Source organism: Rhinopithecus bieti, unplaced genomic scaffold (assembly GCF_001698545.2).
Source record: "Rhinopithecus bieti isolate Rb0 unplaced genomic scaffold, ASM169854v2 scaffold_3062, whole genome shotgun sequence".
NCBI classification, from domain to species: domain Eukaryota; kingdom Metazoa; phylum Chordata; class Mammalia; order Primates; family Cercopithecidae; genus Rhinopithecus; species Rhinopithecus bieti.
The window spans coordinates 1,650,033-1,670,354 of record NW_016804432.1 but is presented as its reverse complement, the minus strand read 5'-3'; the positions used below and the strand labels follow the sequence as shown (position 1 = coordinate 1,670,354).

Below are 20,322 nucleotides of genomic sequence, written 5' to 3'. Positions count from 1 at the left end.
CTTATTGATAGTAAAAACTAAGTCTACCTTTATATCCTGTAAAAAATCTAGCACAATGCCTTCCACAAAGGAAACACTTAATAAATGTTTATCTAATGAGTGAATGAACCTAGATTTAAAAATTAGGATGTTTCCAGTTTGTATTTTTAAATAAAATATTTGAAGATTTATTTTCTTAATTATTCAACATAAAAATCCACAGTATAATCTAAATAATAGAAATGTATTCGTTTAGTATTTTAGTATTTTAGCCTACTTTTCTCATAAAATAAATTTTAAAAGAAAATAAAATTCCTAACAACTAAATACACTTAATGCTTTCTATCAGTATTATAGAAAATTTAATATTAGAATCATTTGCATTACATGGGTTATTTTGCTAGGACAGAAATACTCTTCATAATGCCTAAATTAACCAAAAAAACTAAGTTATTAGAAATTAAGAATAAACCAGTATCAATAATGAAATATTATTTATTGCAAGAATACACTGAGACCACTGATGATGTTTCCAAGAATCAGTTATTTTTGAAGTTCATTGTTACACTAAGCTGAATGCTCAATGTCATCACTGTAGAAATAATATAACTTTTAATTCAAATACTATTTGTAAAATACCTAATTTAAAAGTTTCAGAATCCAGTTTGATATGTTCTAAGGTTTTCTATATAGTACATATAAGACTTAATAGTCAGTCACATAGCAGAAATTATAAGGAATTAAAAAGAGTTAAATATATTCAAATCAGACACCTACCTGCATCACCTTCTGTTGAATCTCTTCTAACTGTGTGCGCTTGCTACGTTGCCTACAAACTTCCTGGTAGCGGGTATATTGCTCTCGGAGTGAATCTAATAATTTCATAACCTGTGGCTGTGCGAGCAGTTCATCATCCATAGGAGACCATGAAACCCCTCCATCTGAGCCATTAAATCGACGCTGCTGTAATTCGGATAATAATTCATGCCCTTTACAAATAAAAGAAACTTGAAATTAGTACCTGTAAAGAAATGCAATTCTCACTTCTCAATATTCTCAATTCTAGTCCTTTGTTTTTAAAACCTATCTGCCTACCTACATATCTATCAGGTTATAAATGCAATTTAAAAATTTATGGATCACAGTAAATAGGAAAACTGCACATATTAATATGTATATGTGTGTATGTATGTGTACATATATACTATGTAAACTGGTATATTAAAATGCTATATCATATATCATAAACATATACACCATAGAAATACTATACTACATATTAAATATGGCACATATACGGTTTATATATTTTTTTCTATCAATCACATTTTTGTTATTGGTGAATTCATTACTCAGGATACTGTGGCAAACAATCCTATCTATCTGTAGAGCAAAATTATGCTGTGGGATTTCTGTCTGATGGTACTAATCCAAGTTGTATGTTGTAGGGTTTCAGTATTAATCCGTATTCTCAATTATAGCATTTAAAAAAAAGGTGATAGTATAATGAATGATTAAAAGAAGAAAGTTTTTATTTATTTTATTTATAAAATAATATTTATATAATCTCTATTTATAAGAATCTTCACAACATATTAACAGTGAATAATAACGGGCCGTACTAGTGTTAGAACTGCAGTGAATGTGACTCAATTACAGAAAACTCATGTAGAAAATCCACTCATACATGAGGAACTACAATTGCAGAATGTGCAACAACTAAAGCTGTAGGTATTAAATAATTTTAAAAGTAAATAAGGTAAAAATTGTTATTGTGACTAATATTTAGGCATCAAAACAATACACATATTTAAATTCTCTTCCTTATTTAGAATAATATCCTAAATTTAAATGGCTATCAATATACAGCAACTGAACTTTAATTATGGTTTGGAGGTATTTCTAATTTCTAAAAGTACCCATGATTGTTCTAAACCTCTTCGTTTTATACTCTCATTCAAACCTTAGTTTAAAAGTTAACAGCATATAAAATAGGACCTAGTAGCATATAAAATTAAATTTAAAACAGAAATTGTAAAAGCTTAATTCAATGAATTAAAATAAAAAGCTTTCAAGCTGTTAAACATATGTATGGAATTAAGTTTTAAATCTAGAGCAGTATTTTACTGACAGTACCTTCTAAATATATAATAATTCAGAGATTACAAGTATTTCTTTGTTCTCTAACAAAATAAGCTGTATATCATACTGGAAGAACTTAGAACACCTGAATCAATACAACAAATATATTCAGAATTTACTTATTATGTATTACATTTTATAATTGGAAAAGTAACTGTTCTAAAGATTTGTGCAAAGTCTTTTTATATACATTCATAAAAGCTATGAATATCAGAATACATTTAATTTTTTCTACTTTGACAATTGTCACCCTTAATATTTTCCTTGTGGATGTCATTTTCATTGGAGAAGCAGCATAGCGTCATGATTTCAAAGAGCATGCTTTGAAATCACACTGCCTAGGTCCAAGTCTCAGCTTCAGCATTTACTAGCTGTGTAACCTATATAAGTTACTTAACCTTTTTATGCTTCAGCTTTCCCGTCTTAAAACTGGGATGACAATAGTATCTATTTCACAGGACCGAAATGAGTTAACATATGTAAAGTGCTCAGAGGTGGCACACCGTAGGATTAGAGTTATAAGCTATTATTTAAAAAAGATTAGAAACAACATTGAGGTATTTCAATTGGAAAAAATTAACAGTTTGGTTCTCCTAGAGTCTGTGAAACTGCTACCAGAGATATTTGGGTTGGAATATACATATCAGGCAGCACTGTGTGCAAGGCTTTGCAAGGTGATCAGTGTTTTTACATCGAAGATTATAAAACAGTAGAGCTTTGGCTTTGGATTTAGCTATGGAGAGAGAGAGTTTAATAGTTACTTGATCTTCAGCAAGTTATTTTCTATCGCTAAACCTTGGCTTCCTCCAGTACAAAATAGATAAAATAATACTAATTATCTCAAAGGCTTGTTAGGAGAATGAAAAAGAAAAATACATAAATACAATGTCTGCCACATAAGGAGTGTTCAATAATTCTCATGGCAACCCAGTGAAATAAAAATTTTTATCTTCATTTTATTGATAATAAAATAAATCCAATCTTTTAAGGGAGAGATAATTATTATTAATTTTTAAAAATATTATAAAGCTGGGGTTCCTCCCACCCCCACCCTGGGCCACACAGCAGGAGGTGAGCGGCAGGCCAGCAAGCATTACTACCTGAGCTCTGCCACCTGTCAGAGCAGTGGCGGCCTCCGATTGTCACAGGAGCACAAACCCTATTGTAAACTATGCATGCGAGGGATCCAGGTTGCATGCTCCTTATAAGAATCTAATGTCTGATGATCTAACATGGAACAGTTTTATCCTGAAACCATCCCTCACCCAGTCCACAGAAAAACTGTCTTCCACAAAACCAGTCCCTGGTCCTGAAAAATTTCCCCTTGAGTTCCTTCCACATGTACCACATTCATGGTGAACTCATGTTTATTTAATGAACCAATCAATCCAATTGGTTTACTGGATTATTATCACAAATATTTTTTAAATCTTACCTGTCTGAAGAACCGTTTCAGGATCAACCGATGGAAGAAAGTTTAAATCCACAGACCTGGAAAACACCAAAGGAATAATTTTCAAAAGACATATTTCTATCAATGTAACTTTAAAAATTCCTTTATATATAAAAAATCAAAACAGAGGCACAAAAGTATGAAAATCTGAAGCATACCATTCTACCATGCTAACTTATCTCAAGCATAAGGAAGCCCATTAGGGAGAAGTAAATACTAGTAGCCAGAGAAATACCAACATAATAAATCATAAAATAACTACTTGGAAAAATACAGTTTACTGTTTTTAGTCATATTATTTCAAATATATCAAAGAAGTCCATTTAATATTTATCCAATGAATATTTGTTTCAAAATGAAGTTTGTCATATAGTAACCCAGAAATTTAACATTAAAAAAATGCATGCAGCCATCCTCCAGTCAAAACTTTATTTACCTACAGCAATCTTTGACAGCTGCAAATATTCTGTCTTATATTCCAGAGGGGTGTGTGTGTGTGTGTATGTGTGTGTCCGTCCTAGCAGTTGTACTCTCTTCCCTAATCATACTTCTTGTGCAGCTGGACATCTGCAATTATTTTCCTAAACACATACAGGAAAGAAAAGATGAAGGAAAGAAAAGGGACAAGGACCTTGCTGCTGTAACTGACCGGTCTTGTGCTAAATTTTTTGCTTTTTGTCAATTGATCTAGGTCCTCAGATGTTTCCTGAGGATTGACATAAAGAATGTTGGAAAAAAAAAAAAGATGGTTGATTAAAATTTGCAAGAGGAGGGACTCTATTATCTGGGATCTGGGGTTTAAAGAAAACTAAGCAATAACACGTGAGTTCCTTGCGGAGGAACTGGCAAATACAAGATTTTGATATTTCATGCAGTCATGCAAACCAGCACTTCCCAAAGTGTTTCCCAAAACACTGAAAAAGTTTTTTTTTTGAGACGGAGTCTCGCTCTGTCACCCAGGCTGGGGTGCAATAGAGTGATCTCGGCTCACTACAACCTCTGCTTCCCGGGTTCAAGGGATTCTCCTGCCTCAGCCTCCTGAGTAGCTGGGACTACAGGCGTGCGCCACCACGCCTGGCTAATTTTTGTATTTTTAGTAGAGGCAGGGTTTCACCACGTTGGCTAGGATGGTCTCTATCTTCTGACCTTGTGATCCACCCACCTTGGCCTCCCAAAGTGCTGGGATTACAGGCGTGAGCCACTGCACCCAGCCTGAACAAGATATGTTTTAAGGAAGCAATTAAACAGGTTTCTTTGCTGCACTGCTTCTTCAAAACCTGTAATCTGCAAATTCACAGTCATTCTCAAAGAGGGAAATATAGTCAACAGTATTAAACTCTTTGACCATGGACTCATTTTCTATAGGCACCAACATGGGATGTCTTTCCCAAGGAATGTAACGAAGAAACATCAAACTTACTCTGATGGACTATTCAGAAAGCAAAGAAGTCCAGCTAATTTTCATCAAGTAACTCATGATATTTTCAATTCCTAAACCACAGCATATATGTGTGTGTGACATCTACAGACACACAATCACATATTTATATACACAGACAAAATTTCATAATTTTACATTTTTATATGGCATCTATAGGATAGAAACATTCCTAACTGCTTGTGGTGACTTTAATCAGATTTACATTCAAACCATTTGTTTTCACATTTTGACTTTGTTTTAATCAAGATTTTGTTAAAACTAAGATCTTACACTCAAAAACTTGATATGTGACTGTATTTGGATTCATGGAATAACAACAAGCATTTTATTCAGGTTCCACTGTATCTTCAAGGTCAGATTCAAAGGAGACAGGATGACAGGGAAGACAAGGATTCTTTCACATTTCCTAATGAAAAATTACTGTTCTAGTGACCAGTAATAATCAAGTGACCTGAATAGTTAATTTGCTTGCTAAAGTGTTTTTTATCTGAGGAGGGGGACTTGGCCTACCAACAGAAATGTGAAAGCTGACAAGGCTGTAAATCAAGGAAAATCTGTTAACATGATAAATCTAGGTAGTTACATTCAGATAACTCAACTATTACTTCATCGCATGTCATAAAACACTAAATTCTCCAAGTTGAATTCACGAATATCACATATTTTACAACAACAGAAAAAGTTCTATAAGCTAGACATTTTAGTACTAATGTATTCAAATAAGGGTTATAATAATTGTATTTCAAACTGCAACTTTTTTCATATTCTTAGCTAGGAAAGAAGATAACTCTAAAAAGGCAGAAAATTGTTTCTTTTGAAAATATGTTCTTGAAACACTTTACATAGTGTCAGAAAAAAGTAAATACATTACTATTAATTTAAAAATGGGCCAAGTGCGGTGGCTCACGCCTATAATCCCAGCACTTTGGGAGACCGAGGCGGGCGGATCAAGAGGTCAGGAGACCGAGACTATCCTGGCTAATATGGTGAAATCCCGTCTCTACTAAAAATACAAAAAATTAGCTGGGTGAGGTGGCGGGCACCTGTAGACCCAGCTACTCGGGAGGCTGAGGCAGGAGAACCCATGAACCCAGGCATGAACCCAGGAGGCGGAGCTGCAGTAAGCCTGGGCAAGAGTGAGACTCCATCTCAAAAAAAAACAAAAAAACAAAAAAAAAAAACAAGGCTTTTGTGAAGAAACTTTGATTTAAACCAATACGTTTTACACGTAAAGCAAATTCTCATGAATATTGTATATCAATTTTGATAGAATGAAGATTTTTTTTTACTGTAGATTTTTTAGCTTGTATTAACAATAGAGCTATCTTTTATCAGATTAATTACAGTTTTGAAAGGATATAATTGCACATGCCACTAGTCACCTACCTTTCTTTCTCTTGCTGATTTCCTTTATCACTTCCATTGTTAATCAAAGCAAGTTCATCTAATAATGATGTAGATTCCTTTGTAAACTTCTCAAAAACCTACAATATGAGTTTTATTAACATACTAAGAACAGTCTTAAAAATTAATATGTAATAAGGATCATCTGTTAATAGCAATAGAATTGGCCAGCTAGGATTTGTTTTCCTTCCCTGGCAGTCAGTGCAATTCTACCACCAGAGCACAACAATGTACACAAGAGAAGACAAAACTGTTTCCTAAAGCAATGGTTTCATGGATAAATAATTTTTAAAATTTAAATACATCAATAAATTATCTTCATTCTCCATTCAGATAAGTGTTTCTCTGAGAAACATTTGCATCGGTAACAGTTCTAATTACATACATGTAATTTAGAACGTGCTAAGTCTCTAATAACAGTTACAGAACATTTCTTTATGTTATTCTATCACCAACACATGTTGGTTTCACATAATAGTTATTATATTACATGCATATAGCATTTAAAATTAGTTATAATTTTAATGATTTCTTCAAATATTTCTGAAAAGGAATTTGCACAAGTCTGTCTAAACGTAAGTAATAAAGTGGACAATCACTTGACTGACAGCACTTTTTAAATATGGTAGAAATAGGCTGGGTACAGCAGCTCATGCCTGTAATCCCAGCATTTTGGGAGGCCGAGGTAGAGGCCGAGGTAGAGGGGTTGCTTGAGCCTAGGAGTTCATGACCAGCCTGGGCAACAAGGAGACTCCATCTCTACGAAAAATAAAACCTTCGTCAGGCATGGTGGCATTCACTTGCAGTAGCAACTACTTGAGAGGCTGAGTTGGAAGCACTGCTTGAGGCCAGGAGTTGCAGTGTGTGGTGATCATGCCACTGCATTTCAGCCTGGGGCAATAAATAAACTGGGTGGAAATTAGTTAACCATTCAGAGATAACCAAAAGTTCACTATTCTCCAAAAAAATTATCATTTAATCTAAAATGAGTTAATCTGACGTTTGTTCTTTCAGTAGTTCAATTTAAAAAACCATCAAATTACACAGAGTAGCAGATTTCAGAAGTCTAGATTGCCGAAGATGATACATTTTCACAAATGAAAATGCTTAATATGTCAAACTGCTCTTCAAGTTGATAATTCAAATTAATGTTTAAATATTCTCTGAAAATGGTAAAGCAACTAGATCACCTCAAGAAATTATGTTGCTGTTTGCTGGGAGCACTGGCTCACGCCTGTAATCCCAGCACTTTGGGAGGCCAAGGCAGGTGGATCACGAGGTCAAGAGTTTGAGATCAGCCTGAACAACATGGAGAAACCCTGTCTCTACTAAAAATACAAAAATTAGCTGGGTGTGGTGGCGTGTGCCTGTAATCCCAGCTACTCAGGAGGCCGAGGCGGGAGAACTGCTTGAATCCCGGAGGCAGAGGTTGCAGTGAGCCAAGATTACACCACGGCACTCCAGCCTGGGCAACAGAGCAAGACTCTATTTCAAAAAAAATAAAAATAAAAAATAAAAAAAAGAGAGAAATTATGCTACTGTTATTTACTTTAAAAATTTACAACTTTTACTAATGCTATCAATGACAGAACAGTAATAGCTAATACTTATATAGCGCTACTATATCATGTCTGGTGCTATTCTAAATGCTTTATATGTATATTCACTTCATTTTACCCATAATCACACAAAGGTAGGTACTCTTATTATCACCATATTACAGATGTGGAAATCAAGCCAAGGCAAAATTAAATACATTGTTGAAGGCCATACAGCTAGCAACTAGAATCAGAATTCTAATCAAGTAAGTCTAACTGCACAGTATTTGTCTATTATGTTATATAATGTGGTATGCACATAATTCTCCATTTTGTAAAAGAAAATAATCTATATTTTAATAGAATACAATTATAAAGTTGTGAAAATATATCTTATTTCTATGCAATAACATTTTATCTCATTGTAATATACCAACCAGCCTCTTATTTAACCAGTCCATGTGATCATAGGTGAGACTCCCACCAAAATCTTCTGTTAATTGGCATGGTTCTATATAACGAGTCAATTTATTGGCAGACACTAAAATAACCTACAAAAGGTTAAAAGAAAAGAAACATTTAGTAACCCCTATTAAAGTCCATTAAAGTAACCGGGAGGTAAAATTAGGTTAAAATATGCAATGCTGTTTCCAACATGATGACACATTATCATTTACTTAATACAATATTTAAAACCAATTCAATAAATTGGTTATAGATACCTGATAAAAAATTCACCAAAACTTTTCTAATACCACATTTCAAAAAACAACAGGTACCAGCAGTTCAGATGAAATATTTTCAAAATATTTTATNTTAAAGTCCATTAAAGTAACCGGGAGGTAAAATTAGGTTAAAATATGCAATGCTGTTTCCAACATGATGACACATTATCATTTACTTAATACAATATTTAAAACCAATTCAATAAATTGGTTATAGATACCTGATAAAAAATTCACCAAAAACTTTTTCTAATACCACATTTCAAAAAACAACAGGTACCAGCAGTTCAGATGAAATATTTTCAAAAATATTTTATTAATGTTTCTTTGTAACAAAAATCAATTCCTTAATGCGATGAAGTAATAAAAAATTTTCACATCACCTTAAAATTAGCTAAGGACACTAAAATGATAAGCCCTATGAAGAGTAAATCCGGCAATCAAAAAGTGACCCATTTTAAGGTTTTTCTAATGTCCCTTTGATTACATATGAACAAAACAAGTCCTCCAGTTATAGAGTATAACCCATGATAACGTATGCCAATATTTAATTTTTAGTAAAAACTAGGAGATCAGAGTATTTACAAACTTGAAAAGTACATTTTAAAATGCTAATCTTTTAACTCTAAAGTTAAAAAGATTTCAAATAGAAATTAAATAAGTACCTAAGAGACCACTGCAGAACTAAATAAAACTTCAGTGAAGATACATGAATATAAAAGAAAATGCATCTATGGAAGAAAGATATTCAAACAGTAGTGTTAATACTAAATGATATATGGAAATGTGAATTTACCAAAAATGATTTGATAAGAAAAATTATGTGTCTGGCTGGAAAGAGCATCATTCCTACTCTCACAATAACAAAAGCCAGACGATCTGCAAAATTATAACTTTTTTTGGAACTCCTAAGAAAGCTGAGGTTACAGGGAAACCTGTAACTAGTTTCAAGTTGAAGAGAAGGCAGGTACCACAGAGAGAAAGGTGAAAGGGGCTACTACAGAGCGCATGTGCGAAAGTTTTGGAACTCTTCTGTATCTTGATTACGGCAAAAATTATGTGACTATATGTGCCTGTCAAATCTCATAAAACTATATGCTAAGGCATGAATTTTACTTCACATAAATTATATCTCATAAAACTGATTTTTAAAAAATTTAAAAAACAACTTGAGGACTTGTGGAAGAACTTAGAAAGAGACAAATGAAACATTCAGAAACAGACAATATGTAAAACAAGGTACATCCGTACTGTATATGACGTTATAAACAATAAAAAAGGAGAAATCACCAAGACTGCTTTGCTGAAAGAGGGGAAATTTCATCCTCAGGAAGATACCAAAAACACTGCATGAAAAATTTATAGAACTATGAACTCTATCAAATTTGAGTGTACAACAAATTGCTATTGATAACAATACATTAAATGGAAATTAATAGTCTTAAACATTTATATGAGGAAACACAGCCTAGTGAATGAGCTAAGTGACTCATCTAAGAAGTGAGGAGAGGAAAAAGACAGAGTAAGTCCAAAGAAAATAGAAGAAAGGAGGTGAAAAATCAGAAGTAAATATAAATTCAGATCTTACAGGGGCTCAAAAAAGTCAAAATTTATTTCTTGACAAGACTAACGAAATCAACAAACTTCTGATAGGATGAAGCAAGGAAAACAAAGTACAAATAAATAATGGTAACAACGTAAAGGAGAATACAATTTCATTGATAGCAATGGTTTAAAAGACATTAAGGATACAGGATAATTTTGTGCCAATACCTATAAACTTAGAAGAATAGACATTCCTATTAAAAAGTGTAACTTATCAAAACTGACATAAGAAAACAGAATACCTACAACTAATGAGGTGAATCATTAGATTCTTTATGTTTTCAGTAATTGTGCTGTTAGTGATAGTTTTAGTACTGCCATTCTGCAATCACCTGATGAGGAACAAAGCCAATGAGTGAGATGGGATATTATAATTCTGCCATCCCCAGCAACCTTAAGAAAATGGGATTTTTGGCAAGGGAGGAAGGAAGATGTGGGAGAGAAAAAGCATCCTTATGGTGCTCATTTTAAATTGGAATTATCAGTTTAAACTCCACAATGTATTTCATTTTAAATGAACACACACACTCTCATTCTCTCTCTCACACACATTTATATGTATATGTATTTTCTAGTTGTGTCCAATGGAAGGTTTAGAAATAATGACCAATTTTGTAAAAATGTATACTCCTAGTATCCAGACTGTGATCTCTGAGTACCATTTCTCAAAAAAAAGAATCAGGTTTTACTAAAATAGCATTCGTCAAAAAAAATTTTTTTTAATAAAATAAAATAAGATAAAAGGAATCAGGGCTCCTTGGAGAAATGGAGAGATACACATGATGAGTAAGCTTGGAACACCTTATCAGACATCAAAAAAGCCATCAAAGACTACTATGGTTGTGATGAAAGGACGTGAAAAGGCTTCCACTGACCAAAGACGTGACAAGTTACACATCAATAAGAATGATAAATGCCATGAATTGAAACATTAAATATGCTTAAATCAATGAGTGCACACTGATACAAAATAAATAATCACCACTGGACTAAGCTAGAGAACATACTATAATGAAAACCAGACTGGGCATGGTGGCTCATGCCTGTAATCTCAGCACTTTGGGAGACCAAGGCAAGAGGATTGCTTGAAACCAGGAGTTTAAGACCAGCCTGGGCAATGTAAGAAAATCCAATCTCTACAAAAATAAAAAATAAAAAAGTGTACTTGTAGTCCCAGCTACTTGGAAAGCTGAAGCAGAAGGACCACTTGTTTCCAGGAGTTAGGCTGCAGGGACCTATTATTGCACCACTGCACTCCAGCCTGGGGGACAGAGAACCCCATGAAGAAAAGAATGGAAGGAAAGGAAGGGAAGGAAGGGAAGGGAAAGAAGAAAGGGAAGGAAGAAAGGAAGGAAGGGAGAAAGGAAGGGAGGAAGGGAGGGAGGGAGGGAGGGAGGGAGGGAGACCAGCAAATAAAGAGAAACAAGCATTTATTTCACTTTTCGTATACAAACTGTATTACTGGATAGACAAATAATAAGTTTCTCATTATAAAACTATTACAGCTAGTAAATGAAGAAGGAATAATAGAACTAGATCATCATTTTATAATTTTTAATGAAGTAAGAGATCTAGACACTGAACATCAATGGCTACTAACATCACAAAAAGACAACTATTACAAATCTCATCATCAAGGAACACATCACCACCTGTGACGAGCCTTAGAAAAAGAAAATCAACTCTAAATCTAATCACTGTCTAAATCCAACTATCAATTTATAAAAATACATGTAAATTATACCACAGGGATACTTGCAGAAATAGGCAGACAACTGGAAACTCTATAGGGCAAACAATCTGGTCTCTTAAAAAAAATGTATAAGACAAAGAGAAGCTAAAGATTAAAAAGTTGCATTTAATAAACATATACAAAATCCCACAACCAATAATAAGAGAATTACACGTTCTTTTCAAGCAAGTTATGAAATATTTTAAAACTTGACTGTATGTTAGTGCATAAGAAAGCCTCAGTAAATTTCAAAGGAATACGTTATTACGATCACAATAAAATTAAGCTAGAAATCAATAATCAATCATATCAGCAATCCGTATTACTGATTTCTAGCTCAATGCAGGCTCCGCTTCCCAGGTTCAAACGATTCTCCTGTCTCAACCTCCCAAGTAGCTGGGACTACAGGTGCATGCCACCATGGTTGGTTCATTTTTTTTGTCCTTTTAGTAGAGACGGGGTTTTACCATGTTGGCCAGGCTGGTCTCACATTCTTGACCTCAAGTGATCCACCCGCCCCGGCCTCCTAAAGTGCTAGGATTACAGGTGTGAGCCACCACACTGGGCCCACAACTCTTTTTTGGGGATCCACAGAGATGCTTTCACACTAGGGAAATTAAACACAATCAGATCCCAGAAAATAACTTTTCCTTTCTCTAAAAATGTCAAGCAATATATTAACAAGATATATAACTATATATACTAAAAACAAAACCAAGTAATATATATTTATTCTATTAGGAAATAAATTACTTGCTAAATTGAGCATGAATTCACATCTGAAAAGATAAAATCCCAGAGCACTCTCTCCTGAAAATGCAGGCCGGACATGGTGGCTCATGCTTGTAATCCCAACAATTTGGGCAGGCAGCCAAGGTAAAAGGATTGCTTGAGCCCAGGATTTTAAGACTGCAGCGAGCTATGATCGTGCCACTGCACTCAAGTCTGGGCAACAGAAGGAGATTCTGTCTCAAAAAAAATACAAAATATAAGGATGGTCTTTTTGCTCCTCAATTGCATTTTATTTAACATAATATTCTATTTAAATACTGATGAAAATCTTTTGAAAAATCCTACTATCATGTCCCTTATTTATTTTTAGTTTTCCATAGGTTACTGGGATACAGTCAGTGTTTGGTTACATGAGTAAGTTCTTTAGTAGTAGTGATTTATGAGATTTTGGTGCACCCATCACCCGAGCAGTATACATTGCACCCTATTTATAGTCTTTTATCCCTTGCTCCCTTCCAACCCTTTCCCCCAAGTCCCCAAAGTCTATTTTATCATTCTTATGCCTTTGTGTCCTCATAGGTTAGCTCCCACGTATCAGTGAGAACACACGATGTTTGGTTTTCCATTCCTGAGTTACTTCACTTAGAATAATAGTCTCCAATCTCATGCAGGTCGCTGTGAATGCTGTTAATTCATTCCTTTATATGGCTGAGTAGTATTCCATCAGATAGACAGATAGATAGATAGATGTAGATATATATACAATATATAATATATATTAATATAATGATATATATAAAATATAATAAAGATGACACAAGCGAATGGAAACATCCCATTCTCATGGATGAGTAGAATCAATATTGTGAAAATGCCCATACTGCCAAAAGCAATCTACAAATTCAACACAACCCCCATCAAAATACCATCATTCTTCACAGAATTAGAAAACACAATTCTAAAATTCATATGGAACCAAAAAAGAGCCCGTATAGCCAAACCAAGACTAAGCAAAAGGAACAAACCTGGAGGCATCACACAACCTGATTTCAAACCATACTATAAGGTCATAGTAACAGTGTCATTGTTTCTTTGTTTTCATATTCAGAATCATAGGATGATTTCACATTTAAAATCATAGGATGGTAAATCACAGGATGACTTATTTCTGGGTTCTCTATTCTGTTCCATTGGTCTATGTGACTATTTTTATACCATACCAATACAGAACCCAGAAATAAATCCAAATACTTAGTCAGATGTCCCTTATATTAAACTTAATTTTTAATAATGTGTTATTGATTCACTTAACAATCATTACTTAGTGGAGTTAAACTTATTTATTAGAAGATGTGTGTTTTAGTGTTGCGAATGTGAGGATGAATAAGATATGCTTCTGGCAAATAAATTAGCTTTTCATTTGTTTCTTTGCAATATTTCTCTGCAATATTCTCGAGACGGTTATGTAATGCACAAAATGTAGAATAAAGTTTTCTGCTTTGTTCTAAAGCCTTTGCCGAAAACACCCTAAATGTTGTTGCTGCTTTTGTCTTAACAGCAGAGGGCCAAAGGCTTTACTAGAATACTCCAAATGATTTCCCAACCCTTTTACCAGGAAAAAACACCATTATTTTACAAATGAAAACATACAAAACTAGAAGCCATTCATTCCAGGTTTGTGCCCTAGTTCTGCCACAAATTAACTAACTTATGTAGAAGACAACCTAAAGGAATTCACCACTCCAAGCTTATTCCCCAATCTTTCGAAGAAGCCATCTTCATTAAATTATCGATGATGTTTCTTTAAGCTCTAAAAGGACATAATTCTAATGAGTTGATATCTGATACATTTAATTTGGGCCATTCTCTCTAATATATTACCTGTCTTGTCCAATGAAGAGCACTTGTCACTTTTCTACCCACACTGGTTAGCCTTACCATATGTATTCCTTTCTACTTTTACTGTTCCTAAATGTACCAAAATCACTGATATACATGTTTCGAGTTTAACGAGCCATAGAGAAATTTTCCAGTTAACAGCTACATATAACAGAAGTTTATTTCCATCTGAATAATTCTCTTAAAAGCTTTTTCCTAAAATGAACTTAAATGTCAACAGTACAGATTCACCTTTTATGACATAACACATATTTAGGAGTATACTATCTTTTAATCAAAATAATTTTTTTTTAAATTGACCAAGATTACTGCTATTCTGTTTTTACCTATGCAAAATAGTTTTAAATAAGGGAAGAACACAATTATGGAGAGCTACAGAAAACTCATTTTCTCCATTATTATAAAACATTTTATACAATCCATATTCTTATAAAATTCACTGGTGGCTATTAAAAGTTAAAACAGTAGCCCTGCCATGTAGACATACAGAATTTTATCAACACCAAAGGTATCCCAAAGTTAAATAACGTATGTGGGGGAAAAGCAACAGTTTGAACAATCAGCAGACTCATAATCACAATAATTTCCAATTAACAACTTACAGAACTATCTACTGTGATGAAGCATCTCACTTTTCACTGCAATAATCTCATTTTTGTTTAAGAGGGTGAAGGTGAGGAGAAAGGGCAGAGTAGGCTGGCTAAAGAGCAATAAATGTTTCCATTTTACTAGAAACATTATTTTAGAAAAAGAATGAAGGGAAAAGACATTTAAGAGTGTGCAATAGTAGGAAACATCTTATTCTATACATACGCTTTTCACCTAACAATCACCTTTATAAAGTGGGTCAGGATCAGCATGTGTAAGAGGAAAGAGAATCTCTCCTTCCAATGCACTGCAAAAATACACTCTGTTTACAAAGGTGAAAAACTGTCCACCTGCCTTTGGAAAATTACACCACTTACCAGGATACAACATATAAATTACAGACAACTGCTTCCTAGAGGACAAACCAAGTTTGAATAAACAGACAATTCAACTCCACTCCAATGATGGCAAACATCACAGAAGGGTGTGATTTCACCACTGTGAATTTGCTTGAAAAGAGCAAATTCAAACACGCAAGCAAAAGTAAGAAACCATTTGCAGGGTGGGATTTAGGCCTGAAGTAGAACTGGAATGTTGAAAAAGGAAAACTGTGTAGAGATTTCTAGATGTTTTAAAAGCAAAAACTCAACGTGAAGAAAACAGAAAAAACTGACACATTTCAGGGTAATGCAACAAAACAAAATTAGGAATCCCAGACTAGGTGATTTTCTATAAATTGTTTCATTACAGCTTTTAAAATTACAAAATACTGGTAGGGCTTCCTATGTTCCTTACTGTTACAGGTCTTGAAGAGACCACTAAACTTTCACAGATAGCAAACCTATATGAAAGTTTAAATATAAAGCAATGCAAATCAAAGGATCAGTTTTATCTTACGGGAAATGTTCTATTACCTGGCAAAGAAGAAAAAAACAAAGAAAGAGACATAATGAAAAAATTTTTTTTTTTTTTTTTTTTTTTGTTCCGTTCCTCACCCCTGCCGGGTGTATAAAACAAACCCTTTCTCTTCTTCCCCCTGCAACCTCTGCCTCCCAGGTTCAAGCAATTATCTTCCTCAGCCTCTCGAGCAGCTGGGATTACAGATGCCCACCATCATGCCTGGCTAGTTTTTGTAATTTTTTAGTAGAGATGAGGTTTCATCATTTTGGCCAGGTTGGTCTTGAACTCCTGACCTCAGGTGATCCACCCGCCTCAGCCTCCCCAAGTTCTGGGATTACAGGTGTGAGCCACTGTGCCCAGCCCATAATCAAATTTTTTTGAAGTCCAGCCTCAGAGAGCAATCATCAACTAAAAGTAAGAAAAAAATTAGAAAAGATTCCCCCTCAAAATCATATTGAGATCACATGTATTATGTATAATTCATTTTATCCTATGATTCTAAATATGAAAATGAAGAAACAATGACACAATTGCTGAAAATTCTAAAGAAACATTTTCCAAAGCTATAAAAAAAGCTTTGAAAATCTTTAGTGAAGTGATTAATGAATAAGAAATAACACTGTGAATTAGAGCACAAATACTGAAAAGTACAAAATGGCACAAATATATATAAATAGATTATATTAATTTAAAAATTATATGGTTAATTCTTTATTATCTTCTGCAAAACCTTCTTTCAAATATTTACTGACATTGTCACCTGTTTTAATTTAAGTGACCAATTGATAGAAACATCATATTCTAACTTAAAGATAAACCTTCTTTAAAAAATCAAACAATTCATTGCCCATGGAGAAGATGGAACCACAAACTCAACATTTTCATTTCTCAGAAAAACATTTAAAAGAGTAAATTTTCCAAAAGTATCCACCATTTCTTTAGACTAGCCTATTGTGACTCTCTAAATCACTATTTCCTGGTTATGAAAATTTCATACACTCTCCATATCATTCTACATTTATTTTGCAGAACATAATGAAGTAGTATATATAATAAGCTCGTTTTAATTTTTCTAAAAGGATTTACTTAATTATTAGTATTACAAAATACTAAATTAAAGCAAACTTCATAATAACACCTTAAACAATTTTTTTTTTTTTTTAAGATAGGGTCTCTCTCTGGCCACCCAGGCTGGAGGGCCACTGCATCTTGACTCTTTGGTTCAAGTGATCCTCCCTCCTCAGCCTTCCTAGTAACTAGGAATACAGGTGTACATCACCATACCTGTTTTTAATATTATTATTATTGTTGTTGTTGTTGTTGTTATTATTATTTGTAGAGAAGGGTTCTCATTGTGTTGCCCAGGCTGGTTCCAAACCCCTGGGCTCAAGTAATCCTGCCATCTCAGCCTCCCAAAGTGTGGGGATTACAGACGTGAGCCATTGCTCCTGGCCTTAAATAATATATTATACCAAGATAAAAATGTAAGACCAATTTGTGTTTTTCCCACTTAAGAAATGATATTAAGGATCTTCAGTTAATTTAGAAACAGTCATACAAAATACAATAATTCACCATAAATCATTTATAAAGTTACCTTTCATGTTGAATTTTAAGATTACATATACATCACAATCAAAATGGTATTATGTTGGGAGGCTGAGGCAAGCAGATCACGAGGTCAAGAGATCGAGACCATCCTGGCCAACATGGTGAAACCCTGTCTATACTAAAAATACAAAAGTTAGCTGGGAGTGGTGGCACACACCTATAGTCCCAGCTACTCAGGAGGCTAAGGCAGGAGAATCACTTGAACCCGGAAGGCGGAGGTTGCAGTGAGCTGAGATCACGCCACTGCATTCCAGCCTGGCAACAGAGGAAGACTCAGTCTCAAAAAGAAAAAAGGTATTATGCCATCAAAAATAGAGAGGAAAAGCTATTTTCATGACCTGATATTTGACATTTTAACTTTTATACTTTTAAAAAACCTAGCTGGCTTCTTTTGTAATTTTCGTATTTCTTTTAAGCAACTATATAAGAGAAAAGGTTTGCAGTCCTGGACTGGTAGATAACTCTTTGAATGTGTAAAGTCTTTTCTTCTCCAAAAATGAAGAACCAAACTTAATTTCATCACACTGCATACTATGTTTTTTACCATTATTTTTAGAGTACTAAAGACATCTTGATATGCTACATAACAATTTTATGAAATGAGTACAATTTACACCTTTAGTAATAATTGTCTTGAGGCAAATTTATAGGATTATCATCCCTATTCTTCCCCTTAAGTTGTTACATATCAATTATCAGTGACACTTATGGTTCGTTATTCACCAGTGGTCTATTTGAAATTGTTTAACAGAGAAAGCCACCAAACTGATTATGATTTCCAGCTGAGTGATAAATCTGAGCAACTGACAAATCTCCCAAACTAGGTAACTAATATCTGAAAGTTTTCAAATTAATATATTTTAAGTAAAAAAAAAAAAAAAAATATTTTAAAAGATAGTATTAAAATATATTCCTCCATTAAGGATATAAATCCTCTGAAAAATTTAGAAAATGATGTAGGAAAATACTAAATAATGTTGCTCTCAGCTTGGAATACAAAGTTTAACGAGAGACTGATACATAGTTTGATACTAAAATATCAAACTTCAAGAAACAGCTTATATTATCTTGCAGTGATCAATGCAGTATGTCACTGATATCCAAAATCAAGTTTTACAAAATATCCTCCTATAAAAAATAAAATTCATCTATCAGATAAACTATCTAAATCTCGGAAACAGGCAAACATTATTATTGGGTGTTGTTTCATGCAGTGGTGGGTTTGTATCTTTGACTGACTCTCTATAGACTGATCAGTGGGTAGTAAGCTCTGTAGGAGTAGTAGGAGTAGAAGTTAACTTGTAGGTTCTGTTTAGAATAAAGGCAAATAGGCTGGACATGGTGGCTCACGCCTATAATCCTAGCACTTTGGGAGGCCGAGGTGGGTGGATCACAAGGTCAGGAGTTCAAGATCAGCCTGGCCAACATGGTGAAACTCTGTCTCTACTAAAAAAAAAAAAAAAAAAAATTAGCTGGGCGTGGTGGCACATGCCTATAATCTCAGCTACTCGGGAGGCTGAGGCAGGAGAATCGCTTGAACCTGGGAGGCGGAGGTTGCAGTAAGCCAAGATTGTGCCACTGCACTACAGCCTGGGCAACAGAGCGAGACTCTGTCTCAAAAAAAAAAAAAGAAAAAAGAATAAAGGCAAATAATTGTCTAATGAGACTGATACACTTCTGTCCAGTGGAATAAGAGACAACCTCAAAGTTTACAACTTATGGATGTATAGAACAATAATTAGGTTCGTATCTAATTTGGTTGGCAATCTTTTCCTATAAAAACCCTGAATTCCTCAAATGCTCTTTGAACCACAGCTTACAAATTACTGGTAACCTAATCTATCAATGAATTGAATAATGTATTTGACTTAAGCTCATTTTATATTTGCATTAGAGTCATGATTTCACCTTTAGGAAAACGACACTTTAATATATGTTTTATCAATTTAAGAATGTGGAATGGATCAAATTCTGACTTTCATCAATTATTTTCAAATAGCCATCTCCATGAACATTCTAATATTTATGCATATCATTAAATTTATGAAGAAAAAGGTTACTGGTTACGTTCAAAGTAGCTATCATTTTACTAAGCAGAAATTTAAATTTCAAATCTATCCTCATATTACCAAAGAAATCTGAAATCTAATAATCAGCATAAAGGGAACAAGAATAAAAAAAAACTACGAAAAAGAAGGAAGAAAAGATCACTACCCTGCACAAGCATTTCAAACTTTTGCTAAGTCCTTTCAAAGACAATACAAAACATAAAGTTTTAAAAATAATAAAGCCCTACATAAATATTACTTTCCCCCTTCATTTTATATATGTTAGAGAAGTCAAGACAAGACAAATTAAACGACTAAACCACAATATTGTATTAACTAGCACATACCATGGTTCAACAAGTTTGAAGAGAGAGGTACTTACCATCTGGTTTTTAATAAAGCATTTGTGCAGGTTTTCTTTAATCTCGAATTTTAACTTGTAGAAAGATTAAAAACTTGTTTCTCCTTTACTCTCATTATTCCTTCTGTAACTATAATACTTATCCTTTCCTGGTAAAACATTCC

The 20,322-nt window shown here is 33.8% G+C and overlaps 1 protein-coding gene across 3 annotated transcripts in view; it reads right to left on the bottom strand.

The window, feature by feature from the left end:
- The window catches only part of SESTD1 (SEC14 and spectrin domain containing 1), a 164,208-nt gene that overhangs the window by 40,161 nt on the left and 103,725 nt on the right, over window positions 1-20,322 (bottom strand). For all 3 annotated transcript variants that reach the window (XM_017868273.1, XM_017868272.1, XM_017868274.1), the window contains 4 exons: window positions 8,395-8,508; window positions 6,402-6,499; window positions 3,557-3,612; window positions 757-968 (listed from right to left, as the gene is read on the bottom strand). In XM_017868273.1, the coding sequence (XP_017723762.1) occupies window positions 757-968; window positions 3,557-3,612; window positions 6,402-6,499; window positions 8,395-8,508 (480 nt within the window). The remainder of the gene's footprint in view (window positions 1-756; window positions 969-3,556; window positions 3,613-6,401; window positions 6,500-8,394; window positions 8,509-20,322) is intronic.